Genomic DNA, 17,887 nt, shown 5'->3' with positions numbered 1-17,887 from the left:
AGTAGGATAGTTTTTGCTAAGGACCCCCTAATGTCATGTTTTAATATGTATATAAAATACTCTATTTTGAATTAATAATGTGTCTGATATGGTTCCCCCCCCCCCACAAAAAAAGGTAAATTATCTTCCAATCCTTAAAATGACACCTGACCTCGTTAAAATTCCAGAATTTATGAATATGCAAATATATTAGAAAAATATGGAAAGTTTTCCTGCTGGACACAAGATATCTCCTACTTCACTGTAAAGTCCATTACCATTGTATTTGCACTGGAGACTTCCAAGTTTCCACATCACACTTGTGTAAGTTGAATATTGGACAGGGATTGGCTCCAAACTATTGTGATGTCACACAAATCATGCCCGCCCCCTAAAAATGCCCGTTTCAGTGAGTTTAGAGAAACGTTCCACTTTCAGCAGATGAATGTGAAAGCAGATTTCTATTGTCAAACTCTGCACAGACATCATAATGACATGAAGGAACAAGAAGAAAAAATGATTTCAAATACTTTTGCCACTGCTGTCTTTTTATTCATTCACTAACTGAAAGAAGCTTTTTTGTTTTATCGTGGTTTAACGTCAAAATATGGAAACAGCTTCCATATTGAGAAAGCGTTGTTTCACAACTTCCTGTGGCAACTTTCATGTTGTTTGACAAACCAATCCAAGAAAGACAACACCACCACTGTACCGCTTTCTCAACACAGAAGCTGTTAGCATGGCCACATTCAGTTATGTTGTTAGGCCAAACAGCTTATCAAGCTATCAGCTGTTAGCATGATCACATTCAATATTGTTAGGCCAAACAGCTGTTCAATAGTATCAGCTGTTAGCATGATCACGTTCCAATATGTTGTTATGCCAAACAGCTTATCAAGCTATCAGCTGTTAGCATGACCACACATTCAGTTATCAATCTTTCTCTCTCTGTCCTGCCCTCTCTCTCTTGTCTCTCTCTTTCTCTCTGTCTCTCTCTTTCTCTCTCTGTCTGTCTGTCCCTCTTTCTGTCTCTCCCCCACTCTCTCGGTCTCTCTTTCTGTCTGTCTGTTGGTCTCTCTATCTCTCTGTCTCCCTCTCTCCTGCCCCCCCTCCCCTCTCTCCCAGGATGTGAGCTGTAATGAGCTGCAGTGCTTGCCGGCAGAGCTGGGCCAGTTGGAGTCTCTGAGGGACTTGAACCTGAGGAGGAACCAGCTCACCACTCTGCCCGAAGGTACAGAGACGCTTGACCTTTGACCCCCTCCCCTGCCCCAGTTTGATGACCTAAGCTCATATTACTCCCATCCCAGCAGGTGACACAAAGCTGTTGGTTAACTCAGGGACTTCAGAGATGTCTTACTGCAGGTGACACAAAGCTGTTGGTTAACTCAGGGACTTCAGATATGTCTTACTGCAGGTGACACAAAGCTGTTGGTTAACTCAGAGACTTCAGAGATGTCTTACTACAGGTGACACAAAGCTGTTGGTTAACTCAGGGACTTCAGAGATGTCTTACTGCAGGTGACACAAAGCTGTTGGGTTAACTCAGGGACTTAAGAGATGTCTTACTGCAGGTGACACAAAGCTGTTGGGTTAACTCAGGGACTTCAGAGATGTCTTACTACAGGTGACACAAAGCTGTTGGTTAACTCAGGGACTTCAGAGATGTCTTACTGCAGGTGACACAAAGCTGTTGGGTTAACTCAGGGACTTCAGAGATGTCTTACTACAGGTGACACAAAGCTGTTGGGTTAACTCAGGGACTTCAGAGATGTCTTACTACAGGTGACACAAAGCTGTTGGTTAACTCAGGGACTTCAGAGATGTCTTACTGCAGGTGACACAAAGCTGTTGGTTAACTCAGGGACTTCAGAGATGTCTTACAGCAGGTGACATAAAGCTGTTGGGTTAACTCAGGGACTTTAGAGATGTCTTACTGCAGGTGACACAAAGCTGTTGGTTAACTCAGGGACTTCAGATATGTCTTACTGCAGGTGACACAAAGCTGTTCGGTTAACTCAGGGACTTCAGAGATGTCTTACTGCAGGTGACATAAAGCTGTTGGTTAACTCAGGGACTTAAGAGATGTCTTACTGCAGGTGACACAAAGCTGTTGGTTAACTCAGGGACTTCAGCGATGTCTTACTGCAGGTGACACAAAGCTGTTGGTTAACTCAGGGACTTCAGAGATGTCTTACTGCAGGTGACACAAAGCTGTTGGGTTAACTCAGGGACTTCAGAGATGTCTTACTGCAGGAGACACAAAGCTGTTGGTTAACTCAGGGACTTCAGAGATGTCTTACTGCAGGTGACACAAAGCTGTTGGTTAACTCAGGGACTTCAGAGATGTCTTACTGCAGGTGACACAAAGCTGTTGGTTAACTCAGGGACTTCAGCGATGTCTTACTGCAGGTGACACAAAGCTGTTGGGTTAACTCAGGGACTTCAGATATGTCTTACTGCAGGTGACACAAAGCTGTTGGTTAACTCAGGGACTTCAGATATGTCTTACTGCAGGTGACACAAAGCTGTTGGGTTAACTCAGGGACTTCAGAGATGTCTTACTGCAGGTGACACAAAGCTGTTGGTTAACTCAGGGACTTCAGATATGTCTTACTGCAGGTGACACAAAGCTGTTGGGTTAACTCAGGGACTTCAGAGATGTCTTACTGCAGGTGACACAAAGCTGTTGGTTAACTCAGGGACTTCAGAGATGTCTTACTGCAGGTGACACAAAGCTGTTGGTTAACTCAGGGACTTCAGAGATGTCTTACTGCAGGTGACACAAAGCTGTTGGTTAACTCAGGGACTTCAGAGATGTCTTACTCAGACCAGGAGCATCAGAAGCCCCTCGGGCGCTTTTGGCGCTCAGCAGTCGTCACCAGGGGGCGGGGCATGCAAGCAGCGCTGCACACATCAAGTTCAGTTGTGGCCAATATATCAAGTTTCTAGTTTTGGTGGAAAAACGCAAATTTCTCAGCATCCGAGCAGTAAACTGATTTCACCATTGAAGACGCTTCCGTGACGGAGACGCTTCTGGTCTGTCCCCGCCGTAAGGGGGCATGGCAGTGGCGAAACCTCCATGGCGGATTCATTGAAACATACTTTGAAAATACACCATTTACTGACAGCTAGAATGTAATATGACACTACACATTCTTTGATAGTAGATTGTGTAGATTTTATGTGTTCGAGCAAATCCTTAACGACCAATTAATCGTTCTTTGATTCATCGTTAACAGCCCTTAGTGACTATTCTCCTCCTCTGTCCCGCCTCCCAGAGATCTCCGAGCTCCCCCTCGTCCGGCTCGACGTGTCCTGCAACCGCGTGTCCCACGTGCCCCTGTGCTACCGCCACCTGCGCCACCTCCAGAGCGTCTCTCTGGACAACAACCCCCTGCAGATGCCCCCGGCTCACATCTGCTCCAAGGGCAAGTACCACATCTTCAAGTACCTCAACATGGAGGCCTGCAAGAGGAGCCAGGACGAGATGGAGAGACACCTACGGCCCACAGGCTTCAACAGCTGGTGAGGAGGACCCAGAGGCTGGAGGGGAGGAGAGGGAGGGGGGTAAAATGCATCGATCTGCTGCACTTGAACTCATTCTCCGCCATTGGCGTCTCTGAACGTCAAACAGTGTCTTCACTGCCATGCGATAGATGGCGCTCTCGTCCACCTTATGAAGTGCTTACCATACTCGTATTAGTCCTCTGCACGTCGGAGTTATTGCAGCACAAAACCATCAAGTGTTCTCAGCATCGATCTCCCTTCATGGAGGAAGCTCATAAAACACATCCAGCCTGGTGCCTCAAAGCGGTGAAAGGAGTTGTTTCCCCCGCGGGCTGGACGTGTTGTCACACGGGCTCGTGACAGTCACACAACGCTGAAGGATTTCTTTCAGCAGAAACCGGTAAACGCACACCAATCACTGCTCCTGTCAGTTAGATTAGTAATTGCCACGGGCAAGTGTAAGATGCTCTCTGCCCTCCGCTCTCTAATGCGGGGTGAATTTCTCACTCGCTTCGCTGCACAAACACGCATGTATCTCAGCTTCCTGGTGAGAGATGTGCGTTTTCAGTGAAAACGACCTACATTCAAGTGTCGATAACTAAAGAACAGAAGAAGGCAGAAACAAACTGTTTTCCCCCATGAAAGTAAAGGCTTTGTTCTGTCTTTCGGGATGTCCGGTGTTTACATGGTCATAGAAGAAAATATTCTGTATGAATGAATGGTTCTGTATGAATGAATATTCTGTATGAATGAATGGTTTTCATATAGGAAGAGAAAGGTTAGAATTGGCTGCCATGTTTTTTCTACGTTGCAAACCGTGGAGGACCGCCCACAATGGGGAACGCGTTGTTCATCCAATCAGGTGCAGCAAGGAACAAAGCGTACGATTTTGTGGAAGCGGCGGGGTGGTCGGGCGTGAAAAGTCACGCTTGTGTGGACATGTACCTTCACACTGTTAGGTGTGTGTGCGTGTGTGTGTGTGTGTGTGTGTGTGTGTAAACTTACCTACTGTGTGTTCTCTGCAGTCTGTCAGAGCAGGAGCTGTTCACGGGCCTTGGAGGCCTGGACTCTGGCTTCAACAGTGTGGACAGTGGCAGCAAACGATGGTCTGGGAACGAGGTAAAACTACTGCGCACACACACACACACACACACACACACACACACACACACACACACACACTTCAGAGAGGTAGCCTATCAACCAGGAACGAATGCATGAATCTTAGAGATGCACAATGATATCGGCACGTCATCAGTATCGGCCAATAAGATAAAGGCATCGACCCCAAACCAACATTTCTGCCTATATGACAGATAGATCATATCATATCAGATCATATCATCCATGCCTGTTTAAGTTGGATGAATCTGAACAGTTTTGTTTGAAACAAATGTTACATAAATCAAAAATATGGCATGTTTTTGACATAAGATTTGTTGAAGTAGTTTTCTTATTTTGTCCAGTGAATGTGTCCATTTTGAAAAGCACTGTATTTATGTCAGTCTGCATCTGCCAGTGGGCCGTCATCACCATAAGAGGAGGCATCATAATGTGTTGATTCCACCACAGGACAGACTTGATGTTCTCTGAAATGAAGCCCACGGCACGCTTGTTGGATAATGTTTGCTTGGTGTGTCGTGGGCTTAAGGTGGAAAAAATGTGCACATAATGTCGTTAACGGCACTCGGGTGGCAGAGTTGGAAAATATCTGCAAAAAAAATCCAATATGGCGCCTTGCTCATGTCCAGTCAGCAGATGACTTCTCGGAGCGCTCGCTGCGCCTGGCCGAGCTCAGCCGAGACCAGAGGAACCTCGAGGAAGAGGAGGAGGAGGAAGACTGCCCCCTGCAGGCTAAGAGAGGTGAACAAGCACACACATGCACGCACGCATACACACGCTTGCACGTACACACACACACGCATGCACATACACGCACACACACACACTACAAGAGAAAATACTCTTAGGCTGCTTTCTCACTGGGAACGATTGCTTTCATTCCGTTCCGTTCTGCACCCGGGAACCATTGCCCCGCCCCCTCCCCTCTCCCCCGCTGGTCAGCTTTCACATTACAACATTTCTTCCGCGCTTGGAAACGGAACAGCGTGCACTTGCGTCATCAACTATGCCTGGATTTTATCCTCGCCCGTCTGTTTTCTATGGGGTTCGGAACGGTTGGCTTTCACACTTCCAAGTAGGGCTGCAACTAACGATTATTTTGATAATCGATTAATCGGTAGGGTTAGTTGTCGATTAATCGATTAATCGGATATATTGAAATCGCTCAGAAATGCTCGATTTAACCCTTTGATGCATACAATTCCAACATTACGATGATTCTAGTAGTCCCTGCAACATAAGTCTGCATCAAAACATTCTTGTTTATACTGTATTCATTAGTGGTTTATATTGGAACACTTCAAACTTGCATACAAAAAGGGGGAAACCACAACAAAGTTAAATTGTAGAAAACTGTTTTTATTTACTCAAGAACATGAACACTTCACCAACACCACTTCACTTCCTCTCTCCTTCACTGCCTACTTCCTTTAGCCCTTCACCACTTCACTTCCTCTCTCCTTCACTGCCTACTTCCTTTAGCCCTTCACCACTTCACTTCCTCTCTCCTTCACTGCCTACTTCCTTTAGCCCTTCACCACTTCACTTCCTCTCTCCTTCACTGCCTACTTCCTTTAACCCTTCACCACTTCACTTCCTCTCTCCTTCACTGCCTACTTCCTTTAGCCCTTCACCACTTCACTTCCTCTCTCCTTCACTGCCTACTTCCTTTAGCACTTCACCACTTCACTTCCTCTCTCTAATATGAAATAAAAAGGAATCACAGGCAGGCTATATGATTTTTAGTTAAACTGGTCATAACTTTTAATTAAACTGGGGCCATGCTAATCCAGTTTCAATCATCTGAATTGAACAAAAATTAAATATGAAATTAAAAGGCAGACTTCTCTTGAATTACAGGCAGAGCATATGCTTCAGCTTGTTAAACAAGTAGAACTGGTCAGGCTAATCCAGTTTCAATTATCTGAATTTAACTCAAATGAAATATGAAAAAAAAAAAAAAAAAAAAAAAAAAAAAATTGTGCCAAAAAGCCAACGAATCGATAATCAAATTCGTTGCCAACGAATTTAATAATCGATTTTAATCGATTTAATCGATTAGTTGTTGCAGCCCTACTTCCAAGTGTTCTGTGCCAGACCACCTTTTCAAGTGGATCCTGTCACGGTTCCCCGTTGCGCGCCCGGGCGCGGAACGGAACGGGACGCAACGTTCACACTCATCAAATGTTCCGAAACTGGGGTCAATTTGGGGACAAGTGTGCTCGGGAACGGTACCCGGGCGCCAGTGAGAAAGCACCCTTAGCCGCGATCCCCCCAGGGGGTTCCTCCGTACATAACCCCCCCATTAAAAACATGCAGAAGATCAGATCGTCATCGTCATCCGACCAGTGACGACAACATCCGAAGTTGGTCCCCGGGCGGCGGGCGCTGTATGAGAAAGCGACCACTGCTCCTGGCCTGCCCCCCGGAGGAAAGGACAAGCCAGGATGGGTTAAATGCAGAGGACAAATTTCACCGGCCACCGTCAGCATGAGTGTGTTTGTGGTCATGCATGTGTTGATGTGTGATCGTGTGACAATAAAAGACGGGCTTGTCCGTCTGAAATCGTGTTTAAATCGTGATGAATCGATACGATACTTAAGTCACGATACAATATTATTGTGACCACTGATGACATCACATCATTAGGTAATCAGGGCAATCGCCTAATTAAAAGAATCCGGCTCCGTCAGGTCACCCGCACGGGTGCTCTTTACAACCCCTGAAGGTTTCAGCCCGATCGCACGTGAAACGGCACAGACGCGACCGGACAGAATTCTGCTCACTCACTCACTCACTCAGTCACACACGGACACTTCTCTAATTGTAATAAGATACTTGTCCTGTGCAGTGAATGGAGAGGCGGAGCAGGTGGACTTCATCGACAGCAGTTTGACGGAGGAAGAGGAGGAGGAGACGAGGACGGACCCTCCCACACCTCCTCTGACAGCACCTCCTCTGATGGCACCTCCTCTGACAACACCTCCTCGGATAGCACTTCCTCTGACAACATCTCCTCTGAGAGCACCTCCTCTGACAGCTCCTCCCTCGGTACTTATCATCCACCAAGTAGTGTTAATTTATATATATATACAGTTTGTGTATATATACATATGTGTGTGTGTGTGTATATATATATATATATATATATATATATATATATATATATATATATATATATATATATTAGTTAGTTAGTTAGTTATAGTTGTTTTTATTATATTTACCGTACTCATCCTGTTTTTATTTCGTCAGAGTATTGTATCCTAATCTTAGTCAAAGAAAACTGTAACTATTGTTTCTTTAGAATTTCCAAACTCATTGGAAATATCTGTTAACCTGTTATTATGGGATGGTTTTAAGGTGTGTGTAGTTCTTATTCGTCGACGAAAGTGTCAATAGATTTCCTCATAGTTTCTGTCATCACAACTTTGTTTTTATTGTGTTAACCCATTGATACCTGATGCAGCATTTGCGTGTATATCCCTCATTTGTGTGTGTATCCCTTTAAGACCGCGAACCGCGTTAACGCGGTTCGCGGTCTTAAAGGGATACACACACAAATGCTGCATCAGGTATCAATGGGTTAATGTCTAGTTTTCATCAGTGAAAATAGGTCGTCGACGGACGTCATAGTTTTCATAGACGAAATCAACACTGTCACCAACGCAACCAACACTGTTATCAACACTCTCATATCCTCTCATTACTCCACATGTTGCTTCATGTGGTGTTTTGTGTCGTTGGCTGATTTGTAGGAGCAGAAGGAGCAATCTCCACCGTCCCAAAGCCAGGACTCGACAACACGCAGGTCAGTGTGTCAAAGTCACACACACCACTCCTACACCCTCAGTCAAGGTCACACACACCATCCCTACACCCTCAGTCAAGGTCACACACACCACTCCTACACCCTCAGTCAAGGTCACACACACCATTCCTACACCCTCAGTCAAGGTCACACACCATCCCTACACCCTCAGTCAAGGTCACACACTATTCCTACACCCTCAGTCCCGCCACTGTTGTTTGAATTTGCACGCAGTGATGAATCTCATAGTGTAAACAGTTAAGGTGCGTTCACACCGACCTATTAAAGTTTATCGCTGGCATCGAGTTTACATACAAAGTCAATGCAAACGAGCGATTGAGCGTATATTCGCCCGGGGGGGAAATCGCTGGGCGTCCAAGCGACAGAGACAGAGCGATAGGGCGAAAATTCGCTCGTCGCCCGAGATGAAATATCCCGAGTGAAATTACGCTGGCAAAAGTCGCTTGCTGCTCAACGCTGATTGGCTGCTGTGTGAGTCAGGAATCACACTGGCTTGGAACAAACCGCTGGTTTATTAGTGTGGCAACAAATCGCATTGACAGGCTGACAGCTGAAGTCTGTACTACCGGTTTAGATATGCAAGCTCGCGTTAGGAGCACGCTGATAGGTTTAGTTTGTAAACAACTACGGTGGCTCGTAGTGGACAAACAGCATGACATTGCCTTTTCATCCTGTCTAACGTTAGCCAGATGTCCGTCGATTCTTGTGCCTGTTGACGAGCGATTTAAACACAGCGACAGAGCGATTCCAAAGGGTTGAATCGAGCGACGGAGAGAAAAATAAATATCTCGGTGTGAACACAGCTTTAGTGATTATGAGATGGTTGGACGTGTTCTCTGTACATTGTGTTTGTCAGTGCCAATTAAAGGTGCAACATGCAGCATTTTAACATCAATTACCACATTAAAGAAACGCTCCATTTTCAACCAGGTTTGTATCATTACAAAATCAGTAGTATATCCGAAAACTGCCAACAGTATTGCAGTCATTCATTTAGTTTGACAGTTATTGAGATTTGATTTGAGTTAAGTTGTGGCCCAGTGATGTCATTCATTCAACATTAGCTCACTAGACTAGAGACAAAATCTGGTGACTTTTTCTGACCACGGGAGGAAGCACTGTTGATGTGTTAATGTGTTATAAATAAATTGGTGTGGCTGCTGCCGGGGGTTTCTCTCTCTCTCATTTTCTCTTTCACACAGCGCAGCCCTTCCCTTCTCCCCTCCACTCAGCTGACAGCAGCAGGATAGGGCGGAGTCGGCACTTAAGGCTACAACGGCTTAATATTACAAATGACGTGCATAATATTGATATGCAAATTAGCGTGTGGCGTCATCTGGTGACTTCTAGCAACGTTCTGAGCAGCCAACGACGACTTTCCCCTGGAAAAGAGTCAGGACAGGACAGGGCTTGCACGAAGCTAGCTGGCTAACAAGCCATGAACAAAATGGAATTAAAATGTGTCAGATGATGGTTTTGTACACAGGAGATAAAGCTACATTCAACAGCAGCAGACAAGAGTTCTGGCTAACCCTCAGCATTGCTGCTAGCGCTAGCTGCTAGCCGTTACCTAGGTTACCTAGCGATCGCCAGCTGACAGGAGTCTGCCCCCCCCCACACACACACACACATGCACACACACACACACACACACACACACACTTTTCACCAACAGAAACGTTACACCGCATGATGAAACATGACAGCAAAACAACAAGTGGGACCGAGTAGCTGCTTCCTGCTCTAGCAGCGTCAGGCTAGCTAGAGTTAGCTATTTCGATACAGGAAGTGGGGCAGTTTTGCTTTCAGAGTTAAAGCGTAGATTGTGTGTCACCTTTTGAGAAAAGCAGGAAGCAATAGGGTTTCTGGGTTAATGTCTTAACTTGGAGAAACAGTTGCACTAACAATACCATTGGTGTTAGATAGACATGACCAATTGTTACCACCATGGTTTCATTTGTTTACAGTAATTACATCAAGCTTGAAGCCAGGTACCACAATGAATTTGGCAACGCTTTATGGAGTACCACAGGAATGAGTCTGGAAGACTCTGCATCGCGATTTCGGCTCATCTTCACAACTGAGGACCACTTTTATGACTTCTGAAGCGTCTTCTCAAAATCGCGTAAAAATAAAATAACACATTTATGTTTTTCGAAAATCATAAAAGTGGTCCTCGCTTGTGAAGATGATCTTCCTGAACACAAACTATGCTATTTCATAAGCTTTTGTTAACCACAGACCTTATTTCGTGCATTTAACCAAAATTCTCATCCAAAAATCCCATTGCCTTTCCCCGCTAAGAACAAGGAAGTGCAGGGGCTTCTGGGTAAGCAGCAACAACAACAAGTCGTCCCTGCCGTGTGTGAAAACTCTACTTGTAGAACCTGTACTTCACTGGGCCCGTTTCCATTGAAATTCAGCAGGGTTGGTTTCCCTGGTAGGAGGCTGTGCACACAGTCACCCAGTCGCTATCACTTGTTTTTCTCTCTCTCTCTTTCCCTCCCTTGGTTCTTTTCGAAGGTCAGAGTATTTGAAGAGCTGGGAAAAGTCAATAGACTGCAGTTTCCATGACTTACAGTACGGCTCACTCTCGGCCCATCAAACTTCACTAGAGGGAGACCACCAGAAAGCATACAGAAAGTGCTGTTTGTAGTCCACACTGTGTGTGTAGTCCACACTGTGTGTGTAGTCCACACTGTGTGTGTAGTCCACACTGCAGTTGTAATCTCACACAGCTATCAGTCTTGCCATATTGACAGTCTTCACATCGAAGGTAGAATAAGTTCAACTTTATTGAATCCCATGAGAAAGTTGAGTCAACACAATGACGTAAAAAAGGATATGGACTACTGATAAGACAGGTATTTGCAGTTCAAGATTCAAGTTTATTATTTGTCCCAGAAGGGCAATTTGTGTGCAAGCAGATATAAAAAGCATAGCGAATACATGAAAAAACAAAACATGAACAAATTAAAACAAACATGGAGCATGGCAGCAGTTTTCCAGCAGAAAATGGATCAAGTAAACACAGGATAAAAGTAAAATAAAAACACACCTCAAGGGATCTGTACAATGTACTTAAAAGTAGTAAAGACACGTACAATGTACTTAAAAGTAGTAAAAGACACGTACATGAACTTAAAAGTAATAAGAGTCCAGGACTATTTGAGCTCACATAAATAGGTAGGTAAAAAATAAATAAAGATATATCTCGAATATAAAATATATAAAGAATATTTGTAGCAGCAAAACCTACCTAAGAAGAGAGACAGAGAGAGAGAGTGCATCATCTCCTCCGCCCAGCAGCGTTTAAGCTGCACGAGAGACAGAGAAAAGAGAGCGAGACAGAGAGAGAGACCTAATTAAGTTACCTAATATAACTAATAACTTAGTTATATTAACTAATACAGTACCACTACAGTATGTATTGAAACATTGTCTCAATTTGAAAAGTATTAACCTTCAAACTTCTTCCTCGAAGCCCCGCCTCCTCCCTCTACCTTCTGTGGATGAAAGTCTTCTCTTTTCTGTCATTTCATCAAATGATTTGAGATTTTTACAATTTATTAGAAGGATAAACCCCTTGAGATGAACCATCTCATTTTCGAGGGGGTCCTTAGCACAAATATACAGAAAGAAAACAGGTGTTACATAAAACAAGACAACATTTGAGACAAAACCTGAGGGAGGGTGAGAGGAAAGACCATACATGCTCCCTCCCCACCTCCTCCCTTTTCCTGATCTCTCCTCCCCCACATTCTCATGTTCCCTCCCCATCTCCTCCCTTTTCCTGATCTCTCCTCCCCCACATTCCCCCTGCTCCCTCCCCACCTCCTCCCTTTTCCTGATCTCTCCTCCCCCACATTCTCATGTTCCCTCCCCATCTCCTCCCTTCCCTGTTCTCTCCTCCCCCACATTCCATCCCCCTTTTTCTCCCTTTCTCTCTGACTTTCTCTATCATATGATTGTTCAATCTTGTTATTATTACTACTGTAATTGCTACTATTGTGTCAGCTAGATTTAGCTAGACATATTTTCTGTTAAGTCCTCTGACACTTGCTTGTGAATTAGGGCTATACAAATAAACTTGACTTGAATAAGGTATCCACAACTACTGCACTCCCAAAAAGTAGTCGACTAGTCGCGGGAGATAATTATGTCCTCTTTTTTTTCACCCAATACAAATGATCAATTCTCATCAAAAAGGTCTCCAATACAACAAGTAAAGGGTTAACTAAGGTAGGCGGGACCATCCTGGGTGTATGTGAAATAGCAGAGTCCTTGAGTGAGTCAGTGTGAGTATATTTCTTTTTTACACAGGGACAGAAATGTAAGGGTAAGAGTTTTGAAGGAAGGGAAAAAAGAAAAAAACACCCTAGCCGAATTTCATACCGTACAGAGTAACACAACACAGCCGAAATTTGAATAATACGAACGTTACGAATGGCCATAAATGTCCCCTAAGATGCATGAATGTTAAATCACTCCATGAAATGGACACACATCAAATTCTCTTTGCACCGGACCTTGACTGCACACGCACACGCAAAAGCCCATTTTCCATGAGTGCTGCATGTGTCTGGCAGCAGCAGCAGCAGCAGCCCAACTCAGGCCCGGCAGGCAGCTTTGACCCGGCTGCTCGTTGATGACTTGGTGTTGAATCAGTGCTGCCCAGATATGATGATGATGTGAGGCAGGGCCGTTGTCCCCTCCCTCTGAAGCAAGAAGCAGCATGCTCTGAATCCCTCTGAAGCAAGAAGCAGCATGCTCTGAATCCCTCTGAAGCAAGAAGCAGCATGCTCTGAATCCCTCTGAAGCAAGAAGCAGCATGCTCTGAATCGCTGGTGGCAAATAAAGGAACCATCCCCTGGATGAGCCACTCCGGGAGCTTTGGTTTATTCGTTGCACAGCCCTCCAGCTGCTGTGAGCGCACGCTGCTTTACGACCGTGCCTTAGCTTCGTTCCAGCTCGCAGCAGCAGCACACAACGTTTTCCTTTAGCGGCTCTAAGAATAGAATACAGTGAGTCAGAATGGAAACACAGAATTATGTCCAAAACACATAAGGCTTTGAACTTCGATTGTTTTTACGTGTAAGTAATGAAAACAATCTAGGCTTCAGAATGACGCAGACCGGGTGTTTGGCTCTGGAATGACCCGTCGCTGAACCTGTCTTGTTATCATCTATTCAACGTAACAGGTGCTTTTAATAACATCTCGGGACGGGCATTGCAAATTAGCTTAGGCTACAAATGTTGTGTTACATGACATCAGACGTTTTAGGGTCAATGTTATGTTTGTGTATCTGTCCCTATCCAAATACTGTCAATGAAATGAAATAAAACTACTTCTTAAAATGGCTTTTTATAACCCTTAAGGCTTAACCCATGTGATAATGTTTTTTTTTTTTTTTCATTTTCACTTTTCTTTTTTCCTCTCTTTTCTTTACGTGTTTTTCTCCCCAATTGTGCTTGGCCGGGGGGGGTTGTTATCCCGGTTGTTGCTCCACCCCCTCTGCCGATTGCCGATCTGGGAAGAGTTGTAGAGTAGCCATGCTTCCTCCGATACATGTGCAGTCCCCCGGCCTCTTCTTTTCACCTGACAGTGAGGCGTTTCATCGGCAGGATGTAGCGCGTGGCACGATCACACAATTCCCCCAGTTCCCCTCCCGCCACGAACAGGCGCCCAAACGACCAGAGGAGGTGCTGGCGCAGCGACCAGGACTCATATACTCCACCGGCTTCCCACCCGCAGACACGGCCAATTGTGTCTGTAGGAACGTCTGACCAAGCCGGAAGTGCCGCTGCCGGGAATTGAACCCGGGTCTCCGCGGTGGTAGGAGAGCGCTTTTACCTCGACACTCCCCAGACGCCTCACTGTCTCTTCTCAACCTTGTATGTGCTCCTCCCTCCAGGTTCAGTCTCCATGTGGAGGTGAGCCAGCCATCGTCAGCCTCCTCGTCCCCCCTGTCCCCCTCCAGCCCCACCCTGGAGGAGAGGCGGCGGCCGGGCACCCTGCAGATCTGGCAGGAGAGAGAGAGGCAGCAGCAGAGGGAGAAGGCCAGGTGGGCATCTCAGCACTCTACAACTTGCATAAGTTTATATTATGTACACATTCTATAATGGAATATTCATACAAACGCAGGTAGAACATTTGTACATAGCTAGAATCCTCTCTCCAGATAGTTTCCCCAGCCGCCCACAAGGAATCCATAGAGTAAAGGTCTTAAAGGAGAACCCTCTTTTCCTAACTTTTTGTGTCTGACAGCGCAGACACACTGGAAACGGATCCGTTTCATTTTGGCATTCTTGTTAAAGGAGAATTTCGGTTTTTTACACCACGGTCCTCATTTCCAGCTTAAAATATGATGTTTTATTCACCCAAATACCTTTGGTTTCATTCGGATGCCCACAGAAGATTTTGAGCTCGGAGTAGCATCCTCAAACAGGCTATAACGGGAGCAAACGGGGCAAGGTGCATGCGCTCTGTAAATAACACATTTTCTGTCACATCGCGGTTCATTATGGTTGTTAATATAATTATGAGAACATGAAATAGCGATCTAACTAACCTCCTCTGCTGCCGAGTGCCGACAGCCTGCTCTTTTTGCTGTCCGGGTGTCATACAGTATATATTCACACATCAAAAAAGCGGCAGTGCATACATTACAGTCTACTCACTTCCCCATGGACCATCATTACACCACTGAAAACTGTCTGAATCACTAGTGGTCCCTGACAGGTCATCCCAGTCATTTACTGGGAACTGTCTGAAAATGTCTTTATAGGGAGTTGCATTCAGAGACTGCCAGGTAGCATGGTGGAAGTCTCTCACTCATCTAATCACACGCTCTCATGTCAAAACCCTCACTTTGCAGTTTGTTGAAGTCCTCCAGTAAAACAGGAAGTCATGTGACCGCCGCACCACAGACGGGAAGCAGCACGGGGTAAGGCCTCTCGCACACAAAACACACACATACAAACACACATGCACACGCACACACACACAAACACACACACACACACACACTTCCAGTTATTCTTGCATTTCCTCGGCGTGTGCCAGATGGGACAGGGGGCAGGCTTTGGGAAAGTGTTGGGTTTCTTAACAGATTGTGCGTTGTGTGTCTCCCCCTAGTGGCAGCTCAGCAGAGAACAGCCACTCCCACCCTGGCCCGTTTCACCGCTGTGCAGTGAGTAGCACTCCTCTCTCACGGTTCCCACAGCTCCTTGAAATCCTTGAAAGTTTGTGAATTTGAGAAAACCACGTCAAGGCTTTAAAGGCTTTTGGAAAGAGACATAAATAGACACGGGTCATTGAAAGTGCTTGAATTGATATATTTTGTGCAAGAATAGAAATAGAAATTCTTTAGCTTTTTTTACTTAACGTGTAGCACAGCACAGTTGAGAAGTGTTCACACATTCAAGTCTCCCTCTTTTTAATAGTTGTCTGAGTTTCTGTAAAGCTGCTAGTTCTCATTAGAAACATGATGTTATTGTTACAGTGTGTTGTCATTGTTACAGTATGATGTCATTGTTACAGTGTATTGTCATTGTTACAGTATGATGTCATTGTACTCCCTCTTTGTCAGAGTGCTGAGCAGATGTCCACTGTGCTTCCTCCAACACTTATCCAGCGGTCTGCCAGCAGATCAGGTACAGTACAACACGCACGCACGTGCACACACACACACACACACACACACACACACACACACACACACACACACACACACACATCAACGAAGACCTTTTAAAAGGAATACACAGAATTTGTCAATCTTGAGGGAATATGTAGCATTAGTTAGTAAGTGTTTTTTTTTTTAAGTTCTGGTTTTTGTCAGGAAAGTAGTTATGTTTGCCTGCATGCATGAAGCCTAACTTTGTACTGTAATGTGCTTGTGCTTTTACTATGTACTGCTTATTATTAATTGCTTGTTTTTATTGTTTTCTACTGTTTTTATCTGGCAATCAACACCTTGCCCAGGGACTACAGTTGAACATTTTGGCATTTGGCATTTTGGCACTGTTGGAATGTGTATTCTGTGACTTAACGGGGGTAGGCTAGCAGGCTAGCCGGTTAATATGGCAAATCACAATCACTTTTATTGCCACAGTAGGTAATCAGATTACATACGAGGAGTTTGACTTAGTGTAAGTATGCAGCGTAGCGGTCACATCAATAGTCAGAAAACAAAAAATATAGAAAGATAAGATCACACAAAAATCAAAGTGCAGTCCAATATATACAATACATCTCCCAAAATGTTGCTGTGTTCCTTTAAATGTTAAAATACGTCTCCTCCCCCTCAGACGTGCCGTCCTCCCCGAAGACGTCCCCTCCGCCCGGCCACGCCCAGAAACCCAACAGCTTCCTGTTCCGCGCATCCTCCCGCTGCAACCTCAAGACCACAGGTAACACCACCCCACAACCACAGGTAACACCACCCCACAACCACCACAGGTAACATCAAGACCACAGGTAACACCACCCCCAACCACAGGTAACACCACCCCACAACTAGAGCCTCTGGAGCAGGGGTGTCAAACTAATTTTAGTTCACGGGTATGCAGCGCAGCGATCACAGCAATAGAAGAAGAAAACTGTCAATGAAAAATTGAAACTGAAAGCAATCTCAAATTATAAATTAATATTATCTACTGTTTAAATTGATGATGACAATTGATGATGACAAATTTGACTTATAAACTATAAACTATAAAATGAGGTATAGGAATATTATTTGAAAATGTCAGTTTTGTTTGACATCACACCTAACCTTACCATTCAGTTCAATGATACCAACATTAATTTTATTATTTAAAATGACTTTGCATACATGAACCATTTGATATTGATAATATTGTGGTGTGAGAGTTTCAGTTTTTTTTATAACATTGAACTAGGGATGTGGGTTTTCGGTTAATTTTACTTTCGATTAACTGACACCCTTAATTGGTTAACGGTTAACCTCCTGTCTGTCGCCCTGTCTGTCCTCCTGTCTGTCCTCCTGTGTGTTACCCTGTCTGTCCTCCTGTGTGTCACCCTGTCTGTCACCATGTCTGTCACCTTGTCTGTGCTGCTCTCTGTCCTGCTGTGTGTCACCCTGTCTGTCCTCATGTCTGTCCTCCTGTCTGTCCTCCCGTCAGGCTCGGGCTTCACTCTGGGTGAGTCAGGCAGGAGTGAGTCTCGCACGACGCTGCGTTCCCCAAAAGAAGATAGGCCAGACATCGTGCAGCTCCGCACGGTAACTACATACTACACTCACACTGATGCCTCTCAACACACGGTAACTACATACTACACTCACACTGATGCCTCTCAACACACGGTAACTACATACTACACTCACACTGATGCCTCTCAACACACGGTAACTACATACTACACTCACACTGATGCCTCTCAACACACGGTAACTACATACTACACTCACACTGATGCCT

The 17,887-nt window shown here is 45.0% G+C and overlaps 1 protein-coding gene across 1 annotated transcript in view; it reads left to right on the top strand.

Annotated features, from left to right (window-relative positions):
* The window catches only part of lrch4 (leucine-rich repeats and calponin homology (CH) domain containing 4), a 64,972-nt gene that overhangs the window by 35,146 nt on the left and 11,939 nt on the right, over positions 1-17,887 (top strand). The window contains exons 4-15 of the mRNA XM_083640602.1: positions 1,105-1,210; positions 3,258-3,504; positions 4,512-4,605; positions 5,238-5,349; positions 7,460-7,659; positions 8,367-8,419; positions 14,356-14,505; positions 15,319-15,387; positions 15,579-15,633; positions 16,033-16,096; positions 16,754-16,855; positions 17,591-17,688. Coding sequence (XP_083496728.1) covers positions 1,105-1,210; positions 3,258-3,504; positions 4,512-4,605; positions 5,238-5,349; positions 7,460-7,659; positions 8,367-8,419; positions 14,356-14,505; positions 15,319-15,387; positions 15,579-15,633; positions 16,033-16,096; positions 16,754-16,855; positions 17,591-17,688 — 1,350 coding nt within the window. The remainder of the gene's footprint in view (positions 1-1,104; positions 1,211-3,257; positions 3,505-4,511; positions 4,606-5,237; positions 5,350-7,459; positions 7,660-8,366; positions 8,420-14,355; positions 14,506-15,318; positions 15,388-15,578; positions 15,634-16,032; positions 16,097-16,753; positions 16,856-17,590; positions 17,689-17,887) is intronic.

Source organism: Poromitra crassiceps, assembly GCF_964638095.1.
Source record: "Poromitra crassiceps genome assembly, chromosome: 7".
NCBI lineage: Eukaryota > Metazoa > Chordata > Actinopteri > Beryciformes > Melamphaidae > Poromitra > Poromitra crassiceps.
This window is presented reverse-complemented; position numbering and strand designations above follow the sequence as displayed.